General features: G+C 36.9%; 1 protein-coding gene across 4 annotated transcripts in view; it reads left to right on the plus strand.

Annotated features, from left to right (window-relative positions):
* The window catches only part of ANKIB1 (ankyrin repeat and IBR domain containing 1), a 132,947-nt gene that overhangs the window by 71,539 nt on the left and 46,981 nt on the right, over window positions 1-14,427 (plus strand). For all 4 annotated transcript variants that reach the window (XM_055307493.1, XM_055307496.1, XM_055307495.1 and 1 more), the window contains exons 5-6: window positions 5,598-5,715; window positions 12,286-12,494. In XM_055307493.1, coding sequence (XP_055163468.1) covers window positions 5,598-5,715; window positions 12,286-12,494 — 327 coding nt within the window. The remainder of the gene's footprint in view (window positions 1-5,597; window positions 5,716-12,285; window positions 12,495-14,427) is intronic.

The following is a 14,427-nucleotide window of genomic DNA, read 5'->3' on the forward strand; positions in this document are numbered from 1 at the left end:
ACAACCCAAATCTGTATCAACAAATGAATGGATAAAATGTGTGGTATACATAGACAATGGTATATTACTCAATCATAAAAAGGAAAGTACTAACACACTGTACAGTATGGGTCCATCTCAGAAACACTGTGATGTATGAAAGAAGGCAGACACAAAAGGTCACATGTTAAATAACGCCATTTATCTGAAATATCCAGAAGAGGTAAATGCATAAAGAAAGAAAGCACACTAGTGTTTGTGGGTCAGGGAGGAGGAAGGACTAGGGAGTAACTACTTCATGAGTGTGAGGTTTTATTTGGGGATGATGAAAATATTTAGGAATTAGGTGCATGTTGTGGTTGTACAACATTGTTGAATATTTAAGGCCACTGAATTATACATTTAAATTTTTTTTGTTTGTTTTGTTTGCTTTTTAAAAAAGATTTTTTTTATTTGAGAGAGAGAGAGAGAGAGAGGAAAAGCACAAGCTGGGGGTTGGAAGCCAGAGGGCGAGGGAGAAGCAGGCTACCCCTTGCGAAGAAGCCACCCAGTCACTCCTAAAATTGTTATTTTTAAGTAATATATGTTTCAAAACAATTTAAAAAATAAAACCAAAAAATACTTTCTTTAAAATTCATTTTGTACCTTCTACTTTGACCCTGATCAACTTTTGTATTATTCTGCGTATGCTAATAGTTTTACATGACCTGCTATGTAATTAATTGTATTAAACTACATAATTAGGTATAGAGATTCATATTCCCAAGGTATTTATTTTAGCTAAGTTTCTTAATTCAGTTAATAATCTGGACAATGTATATAATATCTCTATAATTTCTTCTCTATGCATTTTAATTAAGTTCTTTCCTTCAGATTAGTTTATAAATAGGTAAAATCTATTTCTTCATCCCATCATTCAACAAAACTCTTGAGTGGCTACTCTGCCAGACACTGTTGTAAGAGCTTGGAGATATAGTAAGGAACTAAGATTAAGCTCCTGCCCTCTAGGTGTTTATGTTCCAGCATCAGGGCACACAAATAAGATAAAAAGTAAATGAACACAATTTGTGAGAGTGGTAATTGCTATAAGGAAATAAAAATAAGGTGATATGTTGGAGTGATGGCTGGGAAGAGTGCATTTAATGTACATAAACCTGTAAAGACAGAACAGAGAAGCTAGTGAGTACTGGGCCTAGTAGGGGTCAGGCTCTGTAGGAATAGATTGTCTGACTATCTATGGCTAAATGAAGGGAAAACTGAGTAATATGTTGCTTTGAAAGCCATCTAAAGAATCCCCCCTCCCAATTCCTTCCCAGTCTATAACTCAGGAAGGCTTAGATTATTTTTCTGGTAGGAAACCCATTTGGTGGACATTGCCTTAGCTGGCTTCCCTGGTTAGCAAGTTAGCTGTTCAAGAGCAGCTCCCTTCCTCTTAGATCAAAGTACAGATCAGGGTAGACCAGGTCTTAATTCCAGGGGAGACCAGCTGAGTAAGAAGAGAAGAAACAAACAAAGGGAAGGGTCTGAGAATCCTAAAGACTTCCTCTAGCTATTCTTTCCCCTCTCTCTCAGGCTAAGCTTTGGATCAACTAATGAGAAATTGATATTAAGGGGAATTGGAAATACTCTGTTCCCTGAGTGTCTTTTACATCTTCTAAATTTTTAAGTTACTAATACATTTGGGCAAATAAGTATCCGTTTTCAATTTTTTAACAATAAACATGTTTTACCTATATAATTGGGGAAAGTGGTTTGTATTGTGCAAAGAAGGAAAAACAAATTTGCCTTTCATAATACTTTGTCATGGTCTTTTCTGAAACAGTTTTCAAAGATGCTATCACTTTATACATGATATTTAAAGGGATACGATTTGTATGTTAGGCTGTTTCACATTTTTTCAGTGGTATTTTGGTAGCAGAAGTATGCACTGATGCAAAAGAGGCACTTTTATTCCTTGTTACCTTTTAAATTTGTTTCCTTTTTCTTTGTGCCAGATCAGACTGTTTTGAAGGTTATTGCTAGATTGTGTTTAATCTGAAAATAGAAGCAGTTTATCTTTGCAACAAGAAAGAGAAAGGCACCTTCATTTTAATCCTTCCTGCAGAAGAGAGGGCTAGTGCCCACTTGGGACTGAGCAATGTATTGAAATGCTTCACATGACCTAATTATTGTTCTGTTGCAGAGATTCGGAGTGAATATGTTAATGTGTTCATGAAGGCAATGTGTCTTTCTCCTCCAACAACTATTTTTCTTCCAGTGTAACCTTTCTAAGTGTAAAACTGAATTTTTAAAACTTAATCTATGTGGGGATCCCTGGGTGGCGCAGCGGTTTAGCGCCTGCCTTTGGCCCAGGGCGCCATCCTGGAGATCCGGGATCGAATCCCACGTCAGGCTCCCGGTGCATGGAGCCTGCTTCTCCCTCTGCCTGTGTCTCTGCCTCTCTCTCTCTCTCTCTCTCTCTCTCTCTCTCTCTGTGACTATCATAAATAAATAAAAATTTAAAAATATAAAAATAAAAATAAAAAATAAAACTTAATCTATGTGGATTGCCTTGTATTATCTCCTTTTTAACATATCTAAAATCAAATATCATATGGCTCGCATAAATACAGTAGAATGATAGCTAATCTAAAAAAGAACATTTGGATTGGGTGTTCTATGCAAGTGTTGAATCACTATATTGTACACCTGAAACTAATATTACACTCTATGTTAACTAATTGGAATTCAAATAAAAACTTAAAAAATAAATTTAAAAGAATATTTAAGAAATATCATACCAGGAAATACCCAGTTGACACCACTATTGCTGAGATAGAGGTACCTGAAATTCTAAGTCTGAACTTGGAATGCATTTTTTAGAAATAATGTTATACACAGTGTGTAAGTTCTATACTAGAGTGAGTACTATAAATTTAACCATAAAAGGATTTCTTAGATTTTTGCAGGGGTAAGTATGATTCATAAAATAGCTGAAAAGCAAACTGTACATGATAATTTGGGGATTATAAAGGTCAGGAAGAAAATGAATGAATGAATGTCAGGAAGTTTATCATGTCAACAGAAAAATTATCCCTACTGAATAGAATCCCAGTCATATGCGGTTAATTAAGAACTGGTAAATTGAGGGTACCTGGATGTCTTGGTCGGTTAAGTCTCCATCTCTTGGTTTCAGCTCAGGTCAGAATCTCAGGGTCATGGGATTGAGTCCCCCTGTTGGGCTCCCCATTCCCTAAGGAGTCTGTTTGTCTGCCTCTTTCCCTCTGCCCCTTCCCCCACATGTGCAGTCTCTCTGTCCCTCTCTCTGTCTCTCTCAGTCTCTCTCTCTCAAATAAATAAATCTTAAAAAAAAATGGTGAAATGGTTTCCATGATACCCCAAAAAATAACACAAGAAATAAAGATAGTATCTTATTCTAAAATATCTGTAAATTGAGCAGCCCCAGTGGCCCAGCGGTTTAGTGCCACCTTCCACCGGGGTGTGATCCTGGAGACCCGGGATCGAGTCCCACATTAGGCTCCCTGCATGGAGCCTGCTTCTCCCTCTGCCTGTGTCTCTGACTCTTTCTCTCTCTGTGTCTGCCATGAATAAATAAATAAAATCTTTAAAAAAATAGAAATAAAATATCTGTAAATCAACTAAAATAGATGAGGTTTGCTAATTGCCCGGAGTTCTCTAGAGACTGATACGTGCTGCCAGAGAACATCCTCAATTCTTGGGAATCTCTACTGTTTTTTAAGCTTTTGTATATGGCCTTTAATCTATGCTTACTATAGTAAGCTGGTTACAATTGTTTAAAAGACTTGAAATAGGGGCACCAGGGTGGCTCAGTCGGTTAAACATCTACCTTGGGCTCAGGTCATGGTCCTGGGATGAGGCCCACTTCCAGCTTCCATGGGGGCCTGATTCTCCCTCTCCTTCTGCCTGTTACTCCCCCTGTTTGTGCTCTCTCTCTGTCAAAGTCTTTAAAAAAAGGAATTGAAATAGATCATGTATATCAATATTAATAATAACAGTATTGAATAAAAATAAAAGGAAATTGCCTAAATAGATAACAATGTTATGCCATAATGTTATGACGACCATGCGTCAAATTCATGATAGTGATTTCCATAGGGAAGGGTGGGGAGAATTAGGGAAATGTAGTAGGGAAAACATGTCACAGATTATTTTAGCTTTACATAAGCGCCCCCCCCCCCATCCCCTTGATCTGTTACCTGCAGTCAACCACAATCCAGAAGCAAATGATCTTCCTTCTGATGTATCTTAGAAGGTCAGTAGTAGCCTAACACTATATCATAATGTCTATGTTATTCACCCCACTTGATTTCATCACACAGGTATTTTATCATATCACATCACAAGAAGGGTGAGCACCAATAAGATATTTTGGGAGAGAGAAACTACATTCCCAGGATAATTAGTGTATTATAATTGTTCTTTTTTGTTATTGTTAGTTTTTTACTGTGCCTAATTTATAAATTAAACTCTATCATAAGTATGTGTGTATAGGGAAAAACAGTATATATAGGGCTCAGTACTATCCATGGTTTAAGGGATCCATGGTAGGGGATCTTGAAACACATATTCCCCCACCGATGGGGGTGGAGTGGAGACTACTGTGTAAAATTTGGCTTCTTTTGTTTCATTTTGTTTTTAAAAGGACTTGAAACAAGTGTGGCAGAAATGTTAGCATTTGTTTCTGAATAATGAAACACTTGTAATTTTTATTCTTTATATGTTTTCTGTTAAAAGCAAAGATAAAGGATAACTAAAGAATAAAAAACTTGAGATGATATAGTACCTATATAAAGAAAACTATGTAGTACCTATATAAAGAGCATTAATGAACACTTAAAAAACAGATAATATGTTTATGACTAAGAACTCTGAATAAGGGATGCCTGGATGGCTCAGCGGTTGAGTGTCCGCCTTCTCCTTAGGATGTGATCCCGGAGTCCTGGGATCAAGTCCCGCATTGGGCTTCCTGCTTGGAGCCTGCTTCTCCCTCTGCCTATGTCTCTGCCTCTCTGTCTCTCATGAATAAATAAATAAAATCTTAAAAAAAAAAAAAAGAACTTTGAATAAGATGGCATAGTCACATCTCCTAAAGTGAATTAAGAAGTAGCATATAATCTCACTAACAATCCAAATAGGATCTTAAGTGCAAGTGTTTGGTGGTTCAGTGGTTAAACTCAATGAACGCGTATATTTACATATAATTGATTTGTAAAAAGCAAAGACTGGGTAAAAATACTTGAGAACTTTATGATTATTGCCCAGTAGTGGTATTATAGGTTTTTATTTCTAGTAATTTTGTGTATTATCCAGATTTTCAAAATTGTAAAGTAAGTTGCTTTTGTCATTATAGTATGACACCTTTGTTTTAGAATAATAAGTTTGCATGAGCCTTGGCATCCACTTTCTAGCTTATATAAGACTTGTGAAACAGTAGTTTGAGGTCCATGATAGGGGGGCACACAGAGCCTTTTTAACTTCAGTAATCAAACTGAAACAGGAAGACTGAATAAATGATTATCGTATATATTTGTTTATAGGCATTTAGAATTTCCTAAGAATATAACAGTCAATTTAACTTGATTTTCTTCCTTTCAAAGCCATATGAAGGATTAAGGCCTCAGGATCTTCGTAAATTGAAAGATATGCTTATTGTGGAGACTGCAGACATGCTTCAGGCTCCACTGTTTACTGCTGAAGCTTTACTTCGAGCTCACGGTAATGAAAAATGTCTTACATTTCTGATAACATGACTGCCTTTTGAAACTTTTCAGTGAAAATATGGCTATTTTATGAATTCAGTGTAAAACCAAATAGTTTGTTAAACAAGCCTAAGTTGTTTTTTGCGTAGTGGTTACTGCAGGACCCAACACCCTCAGATCATTCTGTATTTTGAAGTACAAACTGGCTATAAATCATTGAAGAGAAATGAGAAATTTGTTTTTTAAAAATCAAGCTATTAAACCAGCTTATGGATTGTCTAATTTTAAAACTATGCCTAGGTGAACGGAGTTGAAAGTTGGAATCTATAGCCCTAGTCCTAGTTTTAACATTAATTTTTACTTAAATCAATTAAATACCTAAGAATAATACTGTTAATACTGTCAGTTTTATTTATTTTATATAACATGTTCCTCAGCATGAAATGCACAAAGCAAACTTACAGAGTCAACACAAGAATATAATGTCCCTGTTAAGTTTTTTTGTTTTGGTGTGGGGGAAGGGGGTTGTTTTTTCGTTTTCTTTAAGGAGATTACCTACCAATTTAGGAAAAGTACTCCGCTTGTTTTCAGTTCTCTGTAAAACTTAAGGTAGCCATTCTGGGAGTTGTCATATGGCTGAATTGGAATCTGTCATTGCACAGTTCATATTTGATATTATGGCTGGTTTCAAAGATAATTTTTTTCTGATTTAAAAATAAGTGGCTATCCTATCTGGCTTACTTGTCTATTTGAACTATAAATCTGTATCATCTATACTAAAATAGAATGTCAACTTCCAAAATTTTTTATATAATCTTTTGATCAGAAGAAAACTTGAACTTCCATATTTCACCATCCCATGGTCATCACTGTGAATAATTTGGTGTTAACTTTCTAGAATCCCTACCTTCAATATTGATATTTCCCAGGGTTCTGTACTTGAGACTCTTTCCTACTTTATATGCCAGTGGCTCATAAATTTTAGTATAAATAAGGATTACCTGGGAAACTAACCAGAGACTCCTATATTATTTCCAGAAAGTCTAAGTCACTAGGTGAGGGGTGGGGCTTAAAAATACATGTTGTAAAAATCACTCGAACAATAAAAAGTATATCTACAGTCTGATTTTAATAATATTTGCCGTTGAGTTTCTAAATGTCTGTTTAATGTTTTCTCCTCAATCTAAGGATGTCCACACCTGAACTCCTCTTTTCTCCCAATGTACTGATACATGAGTGTCACAGTCATCAACTTACCCTGCCAGAAACTTGAAAGACATACTTTACTCCTCCATGTCTGTTACATTTGGCCACAGTCTCATCATTTCTCTTAAGTGTCTCTCATCCTCCCACTCCTCCCACCTCCCTCCCTCCTCTAGCTCTTGCTATTCCCATTGCCACTGACTTAAATTCAGGCTGTCATTAGTTTCCATCTAAATCGTAGTCTCCTGAGTCCTGGTCTCCAGTGTTGTCATTCTTTCACCCTATTAATTTTTCATATTGCCATTAGACTATTCTTTTAAAATGCACATCTGAGCATGTCATTCCCTTGCTGAAAAACCCTTCACTAGCTTTCCACAGAGTTAAAACCATCCATACTCTTAAGTAAACCTTCAGGATCCAGATTTCTTTACCTGGCCTCTCAATCTCCCCATTTCTTTACTTACCCACTCTTGCTTGTCCGTGGTAACCACATCTTCCAGGAAACCTTTTCTGCTTCTGTGTTCCCAAGTCTTCCCTGAGGCCCTTCCTGTCTATTCCTGCTACATCTTGTATCATCAGTTAGAATACAGGTTTTTTTTTATATAAGAATACAGTTTTATAGTAATCTCTTTATTTGCTTTTCCTCTAGATTAACCTGGGAGCTCTTAGAGGGTAGCTTTTATTGTTTTGTTGTTGTTGTTTCCACAGTACCTAACATACATCAAGCTCTCAGAAAATGGTTATAAAATAAATGATATATAATAAATAATATACCTGAAGTGTTATTTATATATACATTACTCCTGCATATATTGCATTGCCCAGAATCTAGTCACTTGGCCACACTTAACTGCAAGCAACAGTTCTATACTGGAGCATTTTTTGTGTACTCTTAACCATTTCTGCCACAGGTATCTACATTCACCTAGATATTGTATCATAACTCTAAGTGACGATATATAAAGAATCTAAGGCTAACCTTACCAAAATTTTTTAAAGGAACATTTTCATCTCTATACATTTATATTGTGTCATCAAGTATTATTAAATGATCGACTCCAGGGGCACCTGGGTGGCTCACTTTATTAAGCATCTGACTCTTGATTTTAGCTCAAGTATGATCTCATGGTTGTAAGTTTGAGCCCCACATCAGGTTCTGTGCTGGACATGGAGCCTGTTTAGGATTCTCTCTCTCCCTCTCTCTCTCTCTCCACCCCACCTCCTTTGGCCCTCCCCCTCTAAATAAATGATCAACTCCGTTTTTACTCTATTGATTATTTCTGAAGTTACTTCTGCACAATAGGGATCAGTTCTAATAAGGTGATATCTAGTTGAATTTTCTTATTTCGTAATATCCTGGGATAACTTTTTTGATAACTTATTTAAAAGTTCTATATTTCATTTCCCTATTAAGGCATAAAATAGAGGCTAGCAGGTTTTCAAATGGACATCTCTTCTATATTGTTTGAGTAATGTCAGTGACAGTGACATTTGATAATCCAATAAAATTACAGAGATAACTGATGTTAGTGAATAAAATAGTGCACAGAGCTACAGTTTATACTGATTGTTCTCAAAACCAGGATAGGCTCCGTTTCAGAGCTATTAAACTGAACTGTTTGGAAGATTTATAGATTACATCCTTGTTAACATTCACTCAGCTTTACACAGGAAAATAGATTTGAGTATTATATTATCTGTTGTCAAATTTAATCTTTTTTTTGTCAAATTTAATCTTAAGGTAAGGGAGTTGATCTAGATTAAGCAGAAGACTAAAATGTTTGGCAATATTTACTGAGCAGTAATTGAATTTTAAGGACTCTGTTGGAATACAGTGGTTCTCTGAGTATTTCCTCATTAATACAAGTAACATTTAATTGAATGCTACCTAATATGAAAATAAGTAAAGTTTACAAAACATGAGACAAAGGATAATTTGCTTATGCTTAGACTTAATTTATATTGAAGTATTTTTTTAAAACTCTTTGGAAGACTCATCATCTTCTCTAGGCAATTAAATGTCAGTGGTCTACATCTTCTCACTCTTCCCTCTTCCTAGGAAATGATAGCTTTTCCCAAGGGTTTCTATGGGTATAGATTTCTCCCTCTGGACCAGACTTCTTTTCTTAGCTTCACACCCTTGTATATAACTACCTATTTTAAAGCATCTCTAGGATATCTCAAAAGCACCTTAAACCTATTATGTCTAAAACTAAAATCATGCTCTTCCACTTCTACCTGATTCTCTGGTATTCCCTGTTCACATTGATGGCACCAACCAACCAGCAGTGTGAACCTGGAACACCAACTTAACATATCATGTCCTTCAGACTCTTATGTCCTGTTGTCACCGAATTGTCACTTTTACCTTCCATGTCTTAAACTCTTCTCTTTCTCTTTATCTCCACTGCAACCAACCACCTGACCCTAGCTTCCATCATCTCTCACTTACACTGCCCATCACCCTCCTATTCGAACTGTGTTCCCTCTACTCCTGCCCTATCCAGTTTCTTTGTTATAGTCAGAATGATCTTTTCAAATCTGATCGTGACACCTGAGCTTCCTAACCCCAAGCTCAAGTTCTCAGTGATTTCCTACTATTCCTGAGCTGACAATACAGTGTTATTAAAAAGTCCTTCATGGGGGATTCCCGGGTGGCTCAACCGTTTAGCACCTGCCTTCAGCCCAGGGCATGATCTTGGAGTCCTGGGATCAAGTCCCACGTCGGGCTCCCTGCATGGAGTCTGCTGCTCCCTGCATGGAGTCTGCTTCTCCCTCTGTCTCTCTGTCTCTCTCCCTCTCTCTCCCTCTCTCTCTCTCTCTCTCATGAATAAATAAATAAAATCTTTTAAAAAATAAAAAATAAGAGTCCTGCATTATGTAGCCCCTCCCTATTTTATTCAGCCTCATCTCACACAATGCTTTCCCTCTGATCTCCATGCTTATAGCCTCATTGACCTTTGAATTTCACAAGGGTGTCGTCTTCCCTCCTACCACAGGGTCTTTGAACATGCTGTGCACACCTGTCTAGAATGTATTTCCCACTCTCTTTTACTAGTTAACTCCCATTCCTCTTTCAGTTGTCCACTTCAAGCTGTTTCCCCAGAGTCACCTTCTCTGACTGCTATTTTCTACCTGTCCTAACACTCTCACAGTGATAATTTTTTTATGTAGTGTCTTTCTCCTTGCTAGACTGTAAGTTTCATGAAGGCAAGAGTCCTGCCTGATTATTCCTCCCATTGTATCCCTGCTGCCTGACAGTGCATGGCACGTAAGACATTCAGTTAATATTTGCCAGGTGAATGATGTGACACAATCCAAGCAGGAGTTGTGCTGAAAAATATTCATAGTAGCTAAGTCTAAAATCTAGAATGTTCAGTATCTGTCTAAAGAAATTATAGTAGTTCTTTTTTTCACCCTTTATTAAAAAGTAACATAATGGATACTTCAGAAAAATAATCTTACTAGTTTAAGAAAAGTAATTTTAACTTTTTAAGTTAATGAAGTATCCAAGTACTAACATCCATGTAGCAACATTTCCTGGAATGCACCCATGCAGTTTTTTTTCACTTGTTGGATTTTTTTTCCTCTTTGTAATCTGACCCTTTCCCAATCTCATTTTCCATCTTCTCAAATGACAGCATGGTATGCTGTGACTTTACAGAACTGCTCATGTATCTTCATTATACTTCTGTGCCCTGGTCATATGGTTTTCATAGCTGGAAATACACTTGCTGTATCCATATTGCATCTCTTGAGTCATAATTATCCTGTTAAGCCACCAAATACACTGATTTAATATGGTTGAAAAAAGTCTTCATAGAAAATTTCCACAGCTAAAAAAAAAAAAGAAGAAAGAAAGAAAATTTCTACAGCTATTTGTATTAGAGTGGTAAAATTGTATAGAATGTGTCTGTTTTGGATAATTGGTTGTATACGGCTCTTGACCCTATACTACACTGTGCTACAGTAGAAAGAAAACAGGCTTTGTAATCACAGAAATTGGTTTCAAATCTCTCACTATCTATGTGAGCCTGGGCAAGTTATATAACTTCCCTGAGTCCTCATTTCTTCATCTAAATAATGATTGAAAAGTTTGTTGGAAGGAACAAGTGAAATAATATGTGTAAAACAGCTAGCAAAATAACTAGAAGTATTTACTTATTATTTTTAATGGGTAAGGTTTTTATGGCTCTGAACTTTATAACAACTTGCTTCATTTGGTAATTTTAAAAGTGTTCAGTAGGAAGATCATCTTTTTTAGTTAGGTCAGATGTGAACTCAATACAGAATGCATACCTAATGCACTAAAACTTTTCATAACCATAATAATCCCTTCAGAAATTTCTTCTTTCAAGCTGTTTATCAAATGATTTTTGGACTCATTGGCATTTTGATATGTTTATAATAAGCTATGTAACCATTTTACAACTTGACACCAGTGAAACCAATTGCAAATTTTACATATTTTTCTTGAAAAGAGTAAAATGGGGGATCCCTGGGTGGCGCAGCGGTTTAGCGCCTGCCTTTGGCCCAGGGCGCGATCCTGGAGACCCGGGATCAAATCCCACGTCGGGCTCCCGGTGCATGGAGCCTGCTTCTCCCTCTGCCTGTGTCTCTGCCTCTCTCTCTCTCTCTCTGACTATCATAAATAAATAAAAATTAAAAAAAAAAAACTTAAAAAAAAAAGAAAAGAAAAGAGTAAAATGCCTAAGTCAAATCTATGCCATGAAAATTTTTGTGACTTCCAGAAGTGATGTGTGAGGCACCTCTTTTGATTATTAGTAGAAATGACTGGAAATTTTGATAATATTATTAGATATTGGCATAGTTACAAACCACAGTAGATTATAAAAGTTTAAATTCTGTTTAAAAATATTAGTGAATTGGGGTGCCTGGGTGGCTCAGTTAAGTGGCTGACTCTTCATCTCAGCTCAGGTCTCAATCCTCAGAGTCATGCATTAGGTGCCACACTGGGCATAGAGCCTACTTTAATAAATAAGCAAATAAAAATAAAATATTATTCTTAGGGCAGCCCTGGTGGCGCAGCGGTTTGGCGCCACCTGCAGCCTGGGGTGTGATCCTGGAGATCTGGGATCAAGTCCCACATCAGGTTCCCTGTATGGAGCCTGTTTCTCCCTCTGCCTGTGTCTCTGCCTCTCTCTCTGTGTCTATGAATAAATAAATAAAATCTTTAAAAAAAATACTTATTTATTAGTGGACATAACATACCTAAATATTCATTTGCAATTATTAATTTGATATAAATAATTTTTCTTCCTTTAGATGGCCTATATCTCTTTATCTTTATTTTGTTATTATGAAACTCTTAAAACATTACCATATTTCCTGTTTTTTGAGAGATACTCCATTTTTCTTAAAGACTGGGACCGGGAGAAATTACTTGAAGCTTGGATGTCCAACCCAGAGAACTGCTGCCAACGATCAGGTGTTCAGATGCCAACTCCACCACCAAGTGGGTATAATGCCTGGGACACACTCCCTTCTCCAAGAACTCCAAGGACTACACGTTCTTCTGTCACCTCTCCAGATGAAATAAGTTTATCTCCTGGGGATTTGGATACCAGTTTGGTATGGTTCAGTATTCACTGTGCTTCCTATAGTTTTGTGTTTAGTCTTTTAACTTTTAAATTATTTAATATTGTTTCGTGGAAGGGGCACCTGAGTGACTCAGTTGGTTAAGTGGCCAACTCTTGGTTTTGGCTTAGGTCATGATCTCAGGGTTGTGAGGTCGAGCCCTGTATCAGACTCATACTGAATGTGGAGCCTGTTTAAAATTCTGTCTCCCTGGGCAGCCCAGTGGCTCAGCGGTTTAGCACCACCTTCAGTCCAGGAGACCGGGATCGAGTCCCGCGTCAGGCTCCCTGTATGGAGCCTGCTTCTCCCTCTGCCTGTGTCTCTGCCTCTTTCTCTCTCTGTGTCTCTCATGAATAAATTAAATCTTTAAAAAAAAAAAATTCTGTCTCCCTCTGTCTCTCTCCTTTTCCCTCTCCTCCCACCTGTCCCCCCCATCCCTCTGTGCTCTCACTCTCTCTCAAAAAAACAGAAAAAGAAAAAATATGTGTGTGTGTGTGTGTGTGTATTTTGTTTTGTTTCATGGAACCTCTAATGTATTCTAGTAATTGAATCCTATATACCCTTCTTAAAGAGTTCAGTTATTTCACCCTTTGGTAAATATTCATTATCACAGAATATTTTTGCTATCTCTGAATTATAGATTGAGAAACAAAAGATTTTCTTTTCTCATTTCAAAACAGAAAACATATAAGTTTGAGAAAGCCATCTACTTAAAATTTTATACTTAAAATTTTTTTTATAAAATTTATATTTATACTTAAAATTTCTAGGTGCTTAAAGTTTTAAACACACTGTACTGAAATATCAGAAGTTGAGCTTGTTGGAAGCCTGGGTGTCTCAGTCAGTTAAGTGTCTGCCTTTGCACTTGACGGGATGAGCACTGGGTGTTATACTGTATGCTGGCAAATCAAACTCCAATAAAAAAAATATACAAAAAAAAAAGTGTCTGCCTTTGGCTCCAGCCATGATCCCAGGGTCTTGGGATCGAGTCCACATCGGGCTCCCTGCTCAGTGAGGAATCTGCTTCTCCCGTTCCTTCTGCCTGCTGCTCCCCCTGCTTGTGCTCTTTCTCTTTGTCAAATAAATAAATAAAATATTTTTTAAAAAATAAATAAAAGTTGAGTTTGTGATAGGCACTTTAAGTAAAAATATGAAAAAATTTTATATTTTCTTGAAAATGCTCATGATGTATTGATAATTATGTAAATACAAAATTTCAGGGATCCCTGGGTGGCGCAGCGGTTTAGCGCCTGCCTTTGGCCCAGGGTGCGATCCTGGAGACCCAGGATCGAATCCCACGTCGGACTCCCGGTGCATGGAGCCTGCTTCTCCATCTGCCTGTGTCTCTGCCTCTCTCTCTCTGTCTCTCTGTGACTATCGTAAATAAATAAAAATTTTTAAAAAAATTTTTCAATAAAGCTTTGGAGTGTATCATCTTGATACATTTCCATAATAAATGATTGCTTTTTACTGAAAAACAGTACTGCCACTGTCTACATTTTTAATTGGCATACCATTGGTATGCTGTTATAGGAGATTATGACATTTCTTTAATAGTTCAATCAGTCAAAATATGTGATAAAAATGAAAGCATTCTGGGTTTTATCTAGGCCTTCTTAGAAAATACAATCCTGGGATACCTGGGTGGCTCAGCGGTTGTGTGTCTGCCTTTGGCTCAGGGCGTGATCCTGAAGTCCCGGGATTGAGTCCCGCATCTGGGCTCCCTGCATGGAGCCTGTTTCTCTCTCTGCCTGTGTCTCTCATGAATAAATAAATAAACTCTTAAAAAAGAAAATAGAATCCTACTTCTATAATTTGCATCTGTAATGTTGGAATGTTTGCTTCTAACAAATCATTGTTTAGAAGATACATAGTTTTGTAGTGGGCTTCCCTTGGGTGGAAATCATTAAATTGCTACTCAGAATAG

This window comes from Nyctereutes procyonoides, unplaced genomic scaffold, assembly GCF_905146905.1.
Source record: "Nyctereutes procyonoides isolate TBG_1078 unplaced genomic scaffold, NYPRO_anot_genome, whole genome shotgun sequence".
NCBI classification, from domain to species: domain Eukaryota; kingdom Metazoa; phylum Chordata; class Mammalia; order Carnivora; family Canidae; genus Nyctereutes; species Nyctereutes procyonoides.